This window comes from Pinus tabuliformis, chromosome 4_1 (genome assembly GCF_031772625.1).
Source record: "Pinus tabuliformis cultivar Carrire ecotype Pingquan chromosome 4_1, CPIR1, whole genome shotgun sequence".
NCBI classification, from domain to species: Eukaryota; Viridiplantae; Streptophyta; class Pinopsida; order Pinales; family Pinaceae; genus Pinus; species Pinus tabuliformis.
In genome coordinates this window covers 990869905-990884234 of record NC_142303.1, presented here as the reverse complement: position 1 = coordinate 990884234, position 14330 = coordinate 990869905, and the positions used below count along the sequence as shown (strand labels likewise).

Sequence of the window (14330 nt, the reverse complement as noted above, 5' to 3'; positions counted from 1 at the left end):
ATAAGTTTTGTCATGTGTCATAGTCCCATTTCGACTAATTGTAATAAAGAAAGATATTTATTTTATCAAGAAAAAGCCATGTAATAGCCCAAGACTAAGTCGGCACAAAGAGCAGATCAAGTCGGCCTTAAGGGAGGGAATTCAACCCTCAAGAAAGGCTATATAAAGGAGAGGAGCTCAACTCATTTGGTCACTCATCAAGCACAAGTTCGATCTCCAATAGCGAAGGTGAAAAAGAGTAGCTAAGAGGACGAAGAAGTGGAGCAAAAGTCGAAGTTTGAAGTCTATATTTTCTTGTCTCGCTATTATGGTTTTGACACTGCCAGTTTCAGGAGGCCGAAGTTGTAGGGCCCAAAATCTATGAAGCTGTTGCAGGAGGCCGAAGTTTCAGTATCAAAGTTCTGGAAGCTGCTTTGAAGGAGATCCCACTAGGGGCTGACTTGGGGCTTGGAGGGTTTATTGGCTTTGGTCTTTGGGTCTTGGAAGTCTCTTTGAAAGAAGATTGTATAAAAAGAGAAGCATTTCTTTCCAGGTTTTCCCCTTGGAGGGGTTTTTGCCTAGCTTGTTGCCTATATCCCGTGTACTTTGTCTCTTGTGATCTTCAATGTTTTTGGTAATTGCTTGATGAACAGAACTAAAGAAGTAATTAAAGACCAACTAACATCACAAGTAATTATCAAGATAAGGAAAATCATTTATAAGCTACAAGTCTCCAGATTTTCCAACACTATGTAGCTTGGTGACCTCCTCATGAGGCACAAATGGAGGTTGGTTGCTTGTTTAACAAGACAACTCACCTTGGAGGAGTGTTGAGCATTTTGGAGGATGGCATTGAGCCCTAGATGGCATGGCAACACTTAGTTGCTCGCATGGAGGTTTGTACTTGACTTGAGGACACTTGGGCTGAGGAGCGATCATGTAGATGGTGGACTTGAAGGTATACACGGCTTATGAGGGGGTGTTGGACTCGACATTCAAGGATGCCTTGACAAGTGAATTTCTTAAGATGCATATCCATTCTTCATTATGCCCATCAATGGTGCCAAGATAAACAGTTGCTTCCCAGTGACTTAGAACTCGTGGGACTGTCAATACCTATTTGGATACCAAGTACAATGAGCTTAAGTTAGGTGGTCATCACAAGAGATTCCAAGCCATCAGGCTTCCTGCACTACAAAGAAAGATTTTTTCTTCTTGCACAAAGGAAAATACTCTCCGATGGAGTGTAACTCTCAAGTCATTCAGCTTCAAGGTCAAAGTATTGAAGGGTGGATGACTTGTTATGTAACCAATATGTAAATAAATATACACAATATAAAATTTCTCAATAATAACAATCTTAATAGGTGCATCTCTATTATGTGACCCTATTCTTCTTATTTATAGCAGACATACAGGACTGCACATACAATCACTAATCAATTTCTTCTATATCACATTAATATGTTATAGCTAATACATTTTTTCAAAATACCTACCTAGTCTGTGATGTCACTAGGACAGCACTGAGGGTGTACACTGTAAACTTACATGAAAAGGATTAAGCTGGGGGGAATAGATTGAGTGATTTACGGGAAACACTATAAAGGTTGAAGGAAATGAGTCCTACCTTAAGCAAACACTAACTATGCAAGGGAAACTGAAACAATGGTGAAAGAGAGGTGCAACATCCTAAATAAAATGGGCAGACTTTTGTCTTCCAATTTAAAAACAATATACAGTTCATAAACATCATGGTGCTTTAGAAAGATACCTGTCCTCAACAAATGCATCTACATAATATGTCAAGACAATTCCAAATAATACAGTGCTTGAAAAAGCCCAGAAGGGAGAGAGGGAATTATCACCCTCACTTTTATTTGACCCCTGTAATCACAATGAAGCAAAGAAACAAGTAAGCACAAGCCATAACTTGAGTTATCTATCACAAACAAATGCAACAAAAACCATAATTTGGAAAGGAAAAGAAAAAGACATGTAATAAGGCTAGAGCAAACTTACAAAAGTTGATTGCCATATTGCAAAGGGGAATATAAAGCAGGTGGCAGAAGCAATAGTTACAGCATGAAGGCGCCTCTTCCATTGGGTCTGAAAGACCAGATAATTAAAGCTGGGGTCCATGTCTGTGAAATGATGTCCTTCATCCATGAAGGAAATCTACTTTACGTTTTCTAGATTGCAAATGGTCAAAGCAAGAAGGAAGAATTAACAAACCTTCAAAGACACACGTCGTGCAACCACTCTCCTCAAGGCTGATAATATTCCAGCGAAAACAGGAATTATCATCCTTTGCAATCCAACTTTACCTTCCTCATGCATAACAACATCTACTTCTGAGCTTCCTTTTAATGGTAACAAGGGGTTAAGTTTCCAGATAGTAATTATTCCAGGAAAAAGGAACAACTTTGAAACATCAGTAACATGATTCTATTTCAAATAGCTACTGTCTAATTTTGTTACACACATGTTTTTTGCATGCCAATCTTACTGCTAATCTGCCACGTTATCTTCACTCTCAAGTCTAAGATTTCAAAGCCCAAAAACAAGGAGGTAATAGTTGAAAAGGATATAGAATGGTGAATAGCTTTCCATTGCCCATCCTTGTGATAAAAAGTAGAATGATGCAATCATTGCTGAAAGTCCTCCCACCTTTAAAAATGCATATGCATCAAAAGTTAAAACTAATGTAAGGTTGACTTCCAGAAAGCATGTAAAGTAAATGGACATCCACCAAATTATATATGATATTTCGAATTTCATTTTGATGAATACTCAGACAAGTGATAAATAAACAATTTATCCTCAAGAAATGTGTTTGAGCTTCACTGCCAAACTAAGTATCATATGTTACATGGGTAGTTCTAGCATGCATATGACATGCTGTAAAGATTAAGTGAAAATTAATTTGTTTTCCACATCTAAAGAATAATACCCAATTAATTTTGAGTAAAAGAGACTCTTACTTTGTCTCTTGACAGGCATCTAAAAATGGTCTTATCTTCTAAAGACACAATAATTCTAGTGAATTTGTATATAGTGTAGAACCAGATCTAAATTGTACAATTAGAAGCATAGGAATGCCGTTCTGCACCCTTGTGCTTGGGATATGCATTTTACAGCTCAATTTTTCGTACTGTATGCAGATTTACCATCTAAAAAATATAGGCATGCAATTTATTACTTGTTTTGTTGTACAGTGTGAATACTGTAATAAAATAAATCCTCTAATAATCAAAGAAATTATCTTAAATTTATTTTGGGACTCCATGATATTGCACTATAAACTCAAAGGTACCAAAACACCAAATTGTGCTGAGAAAATGATCAAGTTTCTAGGAGAAATTCAGATAGACTAGATTAGGCGTTATCCAAGGGGTGTGTCTATGCTCTAAAACCAAACAAACAAACAAAACCACTAGCACTCAAAAGCCATGCAATGCAATTGATTTGAATTGAGCTGAGAAAATGATCAAGTTTCTAGGAGAAATTCAGATAGATTAGATTAGGCGTTATCCCAGGTGTGTGTCTATGCTCTAAAACCAAACAAACAAACAAAACCACTAGCACTCAAAAGCCATGCAATTCAATTGATTTGGAGAAAAAGATTACAAATACTACAAGATTTATGGGCAATACATGGACATCTATCTCATATTTGAACATCCAAGTCTTTGTTTACTTCATAATTTTCTTGTGTTGCATGTCTTCAACTGGAGAATAAAAATTGCCCATGATGATAGGAACTGATTAGATGAGTACATTAGGCTGACTTAAAACAGTAAAGGTTAACATCTGCAAGCAGATGAAGATATGCTAAATTAAAATTTGATTCTCAAAAAGCATGGGCATGCCAATCAATGTATAAACTATCACTTCATAGACCATGTTGAGCTACGTCACCTACCAGTGACCTGCAACATTCCAAATGGTTTGATGAGGCTCGTATTTCCATCATCACAATCTAAACTGCTGCAAGCTCACTGGCAATAACAACCATTTCCATGACACCCTGGAACAACTGCTATGGAAAATACTATCTTTTTCTAAGTTAAACCTAACAATTCAAAAGGATTTAGAATAAGTGCAAACCATCCCTAAAGCCACACCTATGCATGCAGTATCCATAAGATTGTAACATAAACATTAAATAAAAAGGTTGTACATCTCAGGTATAAGATGACATAATCTTGCTTATGTTGAGAGGAATGTGGCCTCCTCTTTGTCTCATCATTCTCACATAAGGTGTGGAAGGCCCGGTTTGATAAGAACCTCATCTAGAACTGAGAGCACCAGACTTAGCTTTTTACTTTGGCCATTTGAGAGAGAATCCACTTTTCACTATCCCAGCAATTTGGCAGCTCAGTGATAAAGTCCAATCATGGGAATAAATTCCTCTTTCCGAGAGGAACAGTTTTGACATTTGAAGCACTTGATTTGGACAAGGGAAAGTGTATTTTCAAAGTGAAGCCCACAATATCAAAATTCATCAAGTCGGCCTAGAGAGGCTAATCAGCCCTCCAATGCCTATAAATACAAGTGACCTCCACCTAATTTGGACACACATAAACTCACATCTTCTTATCTCTCCTCTTCTCATTGGTTGCTACAATTTGCAGAGTCTCTTCACACGTGTGGGCTGGAAAGAAGGACAAAATTACAGGTGGACGAAATCTGAAGCAGACTGCAACTTTGACTAGCATTGACCAGCGTTGACTTTGACTTTCTGAGAAGAATTTTGGTTCGATCTTTTGAGGGTATTTCTGTTTGGGCAGGCCACACATTTTGGCAAAAAAACTGAAGTGATCTGAGCACTTTGACTTGGGCTGACCGCAGAGACATATCGCAGATTTTGACCGCAGAGATTCTGTCTCATTTACCAAGTTTGCCTGGGTTTTTGATGACTGCTTTGGGCTGACTTTGACCAGCAATTAAGGCCGAATTTGACTCCTGCTGACCGAGCTCAAGGAGGGTGTAACGAATAAAATATATAAATAATATAAATATAATGTAAAAGATAATAATCATAAATAATAGTTAGTTAAGCTAGTAATTAGGTTGAAGAGGCATGTCTAATAGGACATGACTCTTCATGAAGAAACACTTGCTTGGTATATAAGCAAGCCTCTCGTTCTCATTTGTAATTCATTATCATTATCATTCTTATTCATATTTAATATATAATATTTGTATCCTCATGGATATCTTTATATTCCTAGTTTTCTGGAATAATTAAATTATAGAAGGAACTTTGTTCGCTTCATTTGGTATCAGAGCCACGTTTGGCTGATCACCAAGCCTTTGGCTATCAACCTATCATCAACCTTGTCTTTGGCTATCAACCTATCATCAACCTTGTTGCTGTCATAATTGAAGCGTGGAGATTCTCCATTTTTTAGGCCTTTGGCCATTAAAAAAAAATATATATAAGTGAATAAATTAAAAAAAAGAAGAAGAAAATAAAAACTAAAAAAAAACGGATCTACCAAGTATATTTAAAGCTTTTACGTGGAGAAGCCTGCGGTTTTAAAAACAACCCATGGTAATTGCCCATGGTATTTTAGAAAGTTAAAAGAAAAAGAAAGAAAAAAAAAAAAAACAAAAGGAATACGTTTTACTTTTTACGTGGAGAACATTTTAACGGAGGTTTTACTTTTTACGTGGAGAACATTTAATAGCCCATGGTATTTTAAAAGTTAAAGTAAAAACAAGGATACAAAAGCTCTTACGTAAATATTACATTTTAACGGAGGTTTTACTTTTTACGTGGAGAACATTTAATAGCCCATGGTATTTTAAAAGTTAAAGTAAAAACAAGGATACAAAAGCTCTTACGTAAATATTACTTTTTAGGAATACGTTTTACTTTTTACGTGGAGAACATTTTAACGGAGGTTTTACTTTTTATGTGGAGAACATTTAATAGCCCATGGTATTTTAAAAGTTAAAGTAAAAACAAGGATACAAAAGCTCTTACATAAATATTACTTTTTACAGGAGGTTTTAAAAACAACCCATGGTAATAGACCATGGTATTTTAAAAGTAAAAGATATTTTGATAACATTGGAGAAAAAAGGTGTGATCTAAATAATTTTAATCGTTCAAATCTAAAGATTGTGACCGTACCAAGAGTCACGTCTCATCCAAATTAGTCACGACTCATCCAAATTCTAAAAAAAATATTATTTTAATTATAAAAAAAGGATACTATATAAGCCTTATATAGTTACATATAAAAAGAAAAGTGGGTCTCAAAAAAGTATATATAAATTTTATATAATTATAATTTTATAATATATATAAATTAAAATTATATAATATATATAATTTATAATTATATATAAAAAAAATTATTATTATATAAGAATTTTATTAAAAGAGTGAACAAAAGAAGAAGAAGAAGCAAAAGAAGAAGAGAATATTTGAAATATATATATATATTAGATTTTTATAAGAGAGAAGTGGAAATATATTTTATAGATTAAAATAAAAAGAGAGTTAAAAAAAATATTATATATAAAAGAAAAAAGAAATCCCAAGTTCATCTTAACAAAGTAAAAATGGAGTCAACCGATAAAGAAATTGAGTGTAGTCCAAAAATGAGAGATGAAAGGTTTCCTAAATATGTTGATACATTATTTCAAATCAATGGATCGCTCGCAGGAAGGGGCATCATAATCTCTATGAGGAAGGGGCATCATAATCTCTATGAGGAAGGGGCATCATAATCTCTATCTGTCCTGCTGAAAGAAGTAATTATGTTAGTCCTAAATGTGCTAACCAATTGGTGATTCCTGAATCAAATATAGTTGAAACAAATATTTTTGGCAAACAATACAATATAAGCAATTTACACCTAAATATTGGAGATTATACTTTTACCTCAAAATTCACCGTGATAGTGACATTGTTTTGGGGTTACCTTGGATGGAAACTCTAGGTTCCTTTATTCTAAATACAAAGAAGAAGTTTTTAACATTTTCTTACAAGAAGAAGAAAATAACGCTCCAAGATTTTACACTAAAACCAAATTCTGTAACACCAGAAGATATCTCAGATATTTCAAAAGTAATTTCTCAAGAAGGTAAAAAAGTATTACAAAATATGCAAAATGAAATTGACAAAATCACTATTGACAAAAATGAAGAAGTTTCTCGACTTAAAAACCATAGTGAAGAATTGCTGATGCAAATTAAGATACTAAAGAAGGATAAGAAGTCATTAGAAAACCAGGTACAGCAACTTATCAAGAAGGAAGCATCAAATGTAGGAATTCAAGTTGATGACAAAACAACACATATCGATTCGGTGAATGTCACAACTCAGGAAGAAGACAAGCAAGTTGAAGAAAAGACGCGCGTGGATGTTGCAACTCAAACGATGAACATCCCCAATGAATGTTTCATAACAAACTCAACATCTTCGCCAGAAGAAAATATAAAAATTGTCGCATGCCCAGTAAGGAAAAATCAAACAAAAAAGGTTCCATATCGACATCTGAATCATGAGAACAGACGAATCAACCATGCTACATATTTGAACAAGTCAGAACCGAAACAACAAACTGATGTTCCGGATAATAGTGATGTAATCTCAATCCAGTCTTATGCTAACAAGTCGTCACAAAATTCCAGTGATCAGAATGCTATATAGAAGATTAATCTGGGATGGTCTGATCCCTTCTCGGTGCGACAATTTTGTTTGTCACTAAGAAGATCATATCAACTTGTATCGACGAGGATGACTATTCCAAAACAGGAAGACTTTCAAAGCCGAAAAAGAGATCAAGCTTTTTTTTCATCGACAAGCTTTGAGGACAAAGCTTTTTGAGGAAGGAGGAAATGTAACGAATAAAATATATAAATAATATAAATATAATGTAAAAGATAATAATCATAAATAATAGTTAGTTAAGCTAGTAATTAGGTTGAAGAGGCATGTCTAATAGGACATGACTCTTCATGAAGAGACACTTGCTTGGTATATAAGCAAGCCTCTCGTTCTCATTTGTAATTCATTATCATTATCATTCTCAGTGTTGAAAATATCGGTATCGGCAAAATATCGGCAAGGGTCCAGAAAATATCTTATCGGCAATATCGGCAAAAATATCGGCAAAATATCGGCATAAAAAATAATTTTTTCAAATTTTTAAATATAGCCGATATTTTGCCGATATTTTCAAAATATCGCGATATTTTGCCGATATTTGCCGATATTTTGAAAATATCGCGATATTTTCAAAACAGAAAATATAGCGATATTTTCTCGGCGATATATCGTTTTGTCGAAAATATCGCAATATTTTCAAATATCGCCAATATTATCAACAGTGATCATTCTTATTCATATTTAATATATAATATTTGTATCCTCATGGATATCTTTATATTCCTAGTTTTCTGGAATAATTAAATTATAGAAGGAACTTTGTTCGCTTCAGAGGGCTGTTTGACTATTGACTGAAGGACTGGTTAGGGCATGTTCACTGCTGTTGAATTTTTCAGAATTGCAGACTTTTGACAGTTGACCTGATTTGACTATATACTCATATTTTGGATATTGGTTGGTTAGATATTTTGACTTTGATTTTGCTTATGGATTTGGGCTCATTGTACTCTCTGCTGAACATTTGAAAACAAACTAATAGAAGAAGAATTTCAAAGGGTTTTCCCCCTTGTGAGGTTTTTCCATGTCTTTGACCAGTGTCTCTTTTTGGTGTGTTGATTGTCTTCTATTGTCATTGCATTTATTGTTCTATCTTCAGTTACTGAATTGTTTATTGGATGGATTAAATATCGCTAAATAGATTGCTAATTGAAGAATTGAATTGGGCTAAACTAATTGATATAGCATAGAGCATCGGAAAAATTAACATTATCACAGCTAAGGTGAAGGACAAGCCCAAAGAAGACGAGTTGAAGCAATCATCTTTGGAAGAGTTGAGCCTATCTAATCGAGTCAAGATGTCTACCTCTTACTTCAAGGAAAATGAGAAGTCAGGTGATTCCTCTAACTTTGTTGTTTGGAAGATCAGGTTGGAAATCATAGTTGATGACAACAATGTCTGGGAATACATACAAGGAAAAGTTTTTGAGCCTCCAGAAAATGCTCCCGCTGCTGCCAAGGACAAGTACAAGAAAGGTGAGTTAAAAGCAAAGAAAATTATAGTTGAAGGTTTACAAGATCATTTTCTTGCATATGTTGGAAATTTGAAAAAGTCTAAGGACGTGCAAGATAAGCTTAGCTGGCATGGAAGTCAACAATTTGAATGAAATCGTCTCCTTGAAAGATCAACTTAAAGATATGAAGATGAATAAAGGAGAGTCTGTGCAATCCTTCGTTATGAGGATAACTCATCTTCGAGATCAACTGCAGAGAGTGGGAAACTGTGCCTGACAAGGAGTTGGTGGTGGTGACCCTTAGAGGCCTCCCTCCTATTTGGGAAACATTCATTACCACTATAAGCAATAACAATATTTTCCACCATTTAATGAGCTTGTTGTAAAGAAGAATCAAGGATGATCTCAATTTGTAGGATTCAAAAGCATGAAGGAGAGCCCTGTTACCACTCAAACCAACATGGGACCTAAAAGGGGTTCTTAAGAGGGCAACTGCTAGGTCAAGTGCAATGGTGGAGGCTTAGCCCATTGTCACCATAGCTAAGTCTCCCTGCTTTTTACGGACTTTCACCGATGGGAGGAGTCCTAGTAGTGTAGGGATCACTTTGTAAGATAGATGTCAATGGATAGGTGAGGAGTGACCCTGAAAACCCTTTCCCAAGGATGGAGTGAAAAATGGAACTTGCTTGCTCTTTAAGCAAGGGACTTGATCCACTAGGGGTAAGGGGCGAGGATTGGAGGGTTGAGGGAGAAAGAATAGGCTTATAAACGCGTTTCTCAATCCCTATAATCCTTGGAAACTTGGATTCCCAAGCCGTCTTTGACAAATAGTCTTTATTGAGAAGTGGGATCACACGAAGCCAAGCAGACCCAGCCCAGGTTCGGGGATGGAATATAGCAACCAATGATGTTCCTATCCTGGACAAGGTGAGGGGAAAGGACCAAACAAGAATATTCACTTCAGAAGGTTGAATTGATCCTACTAAGGTCTAGCCTTGGGGATACCTAGGAAAAATTTGGTCCTAGAGCTAGGGCTTGGGATTCCCAAAGATTCCATCATTAGAAAGGCCGCAAATTTGGAGGAGAGGGAGGGGACCCACCAGCGTAGTAGCCTAGAGGCGATCGAAATTGTTCCTTGGCCCAATTGATGGGAAATTGATGCCCTAGGTGACCTAATGGGGCTAGACTTGGGAAAAAGGAGAAAAATGGTAATATGAAGGTTGAAATGATCACCCTTTTATGGAACCAATGCCTAATTCACTTCGGGATATGGAGTCAAGGATGGCAGTGGGTAAGAACTTGGATTGTTGATCAAGGAGGCCCAGAAAGTCAACTTCATCCAATGTAGATATTAAGAAAAGAAAATTGCCTTTCAAGCATTTATACTTTAAAACAAATGATGCAAACTTCTTGAGATAAATAATCTCTAGGACATTTCATTCATATAACATTGACCCATACATTTAATAACTAAAACATAGCTCAATTCCACATTACAATAATGCAACAACTAGCCCTAATTTTAGCAGTATGTAGCAACAAGAATAACAACGATAAAAAGCACTTACAACGTTATAGAGTATATCTAACCAGCAATTCGTTTGCATAACAAAACTCCAAGATAAGAGAAATAACCCAAATCCATACATCAAAATTCATCCATCTCCAGCAAATATCCTCCAAGGAAAAAGTGCAAAAATTCTCTAAGACTAGAGAGATCCCAAGTCAAGTGATGATACAAATGAATGTATCTAACATCAATATATAGCCTCCTAAGTAGTTTGAATTAGCCTATGGGCCCCTAAAGATAAAATAATGTGCAAATAATAACTCCTAATGGTGACAAGCCCACCATACTAGCTCATAATGTAAAAACAAGCCTCATAAGGGGCCAAATAATGGTGTTATGCAAGTCCTAGGGCCCTCCAAAGGCTGAATAACATCCTGAAGTGCCATATTGAGGAATAAATTCCTCAGAATATGATGGACAAATGGGTGGCCCCTTGTTCTCCAAGTAGTAGACTTGTGGTGCTCTCAATGGGTCTAAGGGCACATCAATGACCCCATGGGTCTCCATATGAATCGGAGATGTCTGTAGATCCTCTGCAATGGTCCAGGTGGTGGAATGAATGCTGCCATGACATCGTACAAGTGTTGGGACACCTGCCAAGAGTGTGGGGCTCCTATGGGGGCCTGCTGGGCATAGTGTACCAATCATGTCACCATCGTCCCAAAAGTGGATCACTAGTAGTCTCTGAACATCCATGAAGATTTGTGGAGCGTAGTCTGCTGCTATGGAGGCCCATGGCTCTCTATGCACACCCTACATGTGTCGATGTGGACCTCTAGGGATTAGGATCCCATATATGGAATCCAAACCCAAATGGAAACCACTTGCAATCCTGCATAAGATCCAATGCGTCCCCTAGGCTTCCAGTTCAATCAGTCATTAAAATAACCAGGGAAAGGAGCTTACAAACCATCGACAACAAAGAGGGCACTTCATAATGGCATGCCCTTCCGTAATGGGCTTTGGCATGTGCTAGTGTCTCCAAACTCCAAAGGGGGTTATCCAAGGACCTTATTAGGTGGTTTCAGCCCTTAGAGGGGATAGTATGTCCAAGGTACATCCTTCTAATGGGGGTGGCAAGTGACAAATAGGTGAAATGGAATAGGGAATGAGGGGGGCAGCCCTGGGCCACATAATGGGGCATAAGGGTAGATAAATAAGGCGAAGCCCATAAATGGGTATTTAATGTATAGGAGGGAGTAGTCGTGGTACATGAGGTGTCCTGGCCTTGATTTTTTGCACCCTTCTTTATATGCCTTTTGCCTTTTATGAATATTTCTTTTGTTAACTGCTTGGGGCTCAAAGGACAAGAGCGTGACGTGTATAATATAGTAGTGATTACCCCCTTCGAGGTAGGTCGGTTCATTGTCCTCCAGGGTTTGGGACAATCATGGGTTCCCGAATGATAGAGGAGGCTCATCTAGGGCCTGTGGAACCAAGGTGATGGCCATGGATGGGGTAGAGCTCATGTGTCGGCTTTTGCCCACGTGCTAATTATTTTTGTCCCAACCATCTTTTGCATTTTGTGGTACAATTTCCTGTTAAATATGGCCATTTATGCTCTATACTTTTTCTTTTAATTGCTTCAACCTTCCGGGTATCATTCTAGGCCTGACCCAAGGTGGGAACATGGGGGTAGGGCGGCTAGCCCTATGTGGACCTAGAATGGGAATGAGGACCCAGGTGGGAGAAGCTTAGACACATGAATTCTCCAATACCAGAAATCGTTTTGGGAAATTCCACCCAGAAACAGTTTTATTAAAATAATAAATTATTTTTAATGGGACCCTAAGTCTAAACTTAGGAAATTAAAATAATTAATGGGTATTAATCTAAATTGTGGGTGAAACTTCTAGAAGAAGGCGGAGATCAAGTCAATATGATCCTAGCCATTGATTAGAATCTAATCTAAACCGTTGATTGATCAATGAAAGGATTATAAGAGGAGACTTGATGGGCACTTGGAAAAAATACCAGAGGTAGATACTCAGTTACCAAAGTAAGATCGATTTTCTCACTGGTCGAAGTTCGGCAAGAGAAAATAGAATCAAAGGGAGAGTTGCAGGTGAGAAAGGGAGAGAGGGCATCATCATCCTTCGAGAGTGCAAGACAGCAAGACGTAGAGCAGGAACATGTTGATGCAGAAAGGGGCAATGCGGCGGCAGGTTGATGCAGGGATTGCATGGGCAGCTAGACATTGGGCCAATGTGGGAAAATTGAAGCAGAGGGATGCAGAAGGATTCAGACGAAAGAGGGGTACTTCATTTGGATAAGAAATTTGTCAGGAAGCGTCTGTAAATTTTCCGACTCCTCTTTTGCTGGTTGTAATTTGTACATGAGATTTTGCTGAAGAATAATAAAGAAACCCTCATCTGTTGCACTGGTTTTCCCACACTGGATTTTTCTAGGGACAATTGTCCAAAAATAACTGTCAATGTGATTGTATTTGTGCCAGTATTTTTCCTTGCATTTACTTTCTGCAATATTTAATTGTCAAGGATGCATTAGAATATATTTCGATATTTGTCGTAAGAACACTGTGAACAACTTATTTCTGAGATAATAAGTAGAAGAAATAATATTAATCATTGCAATAAGATTTCTATTTAGAAATTTTCACTTGGTATCAAAGTTGAGGTAAAGCAGAAGAAAGAAGCCGAAAAACCCAACATTGAAGAAACAAAGGAATTCGAAATTCTTGCAGGGGCAATAATTTGAATTTCCAACGCGTTTGCGCAGTTCAAGCCAAGAGGATTATATTTCGTCGTAAAACTCTCTCTGAGTGAGTAGACAGAGGGGAAAGTCTTCCTGATCGAAATCTGTCAGCAGCAGAAGGAATAGCGCAGCAGAAGATTCAATGAGAGGGGTTGTCTTAGGTGGGACGCAATTTTTCATACAGCAGTTGTTGGGGTAGCATAGCATCAAAAATTGGCACAAGATGGATACTCAAAGTGTCTCAGAGTTGTCTACTAGATTAGAAGAAGAATTCGCATGCCTAGCAAATTCAGCGTCAAAGGATGTTTGCTACATTGATAGCGAGGCTTCAACTCATGACGGGAGTATGAGAACATTTCACGAGCTATCAAGAAGAACAAATGGACTTCCAAATTACTATGGTAAACATAACGAAATGTACTCCAGTAGGGAGAGGCACCATAACATTTCAAACAGAAGCAAGGACCAACATCCGAGCCACCATTGTTCTGCATATGCCAGGATTACGAATGAACTTGATTTCAATGTCTCAGTTACAGGACAAGGGATACGATGTATACTTCATGGGAAAGAAAATATACGTCAAGCATCTACGCTGGAAGAAGAAAAGGCAAATTGGGATTTGAAACAACAAATTGTATACATCTCGAATCACCAATGGCATTGATAGGTAGTAACTATAATGGTGAAAAGGAACGAAATGAATTAAGGCACAGGCGAATGGTACACTTACACCATGGAGCACTGAAGATGCTCAGAGACACTGTTACAGGAGTACCAGCCCTTAGTAGTGAGCATGATGACTTATGTCGAGGATGCATGTTAGGAAAGTACGCTAAAGCAGCTTGTTCCAGAAGTAACAATAAAGCAGAATGTGTATTGGGATTGATACACTCAGATATATGCGGTCCAATGTCCACAAGAG

The 14330-nt window shown here is 37.2% G+C and overlaps 1 protein-coding gene across 2 annotated transcripts in view; it reads right to left on the bottom strand.

Annotated features, from left to right (window-relative positions):
- LOC149179475 (zinc transporter) overlaps positions 1-14330 on the bottom strand; it is a 328009-nt gene that overhangs the window by 138682 nt on the left and 174997 nt on the right. For both annotated transcript variants that reach the window (XR_016258286.1, XM_089420675.1), the window contains 4 exons: positions 2571-2649; positions 2215-2351; positions 2002-2088; positions 1754-1866 (listed from right to left, as the gene is read on the bottom strand). Coding sequence is in view for 1 of the 2 variants with exons in the window: in XM_089420675.1 (XP_089276801.1) it covers positions 1754-1866; positions 2002-2088; positions 2215-2351; positions 2571-2649 (416 nt within the window). In the remaining variant the exon portion in view is untranslated. The remainder of the gene's footprint in view (positions 1-1753; positions 1867-2001; positions 2089-2214; positions 2352-2570; positions 2650-14330) is intronic.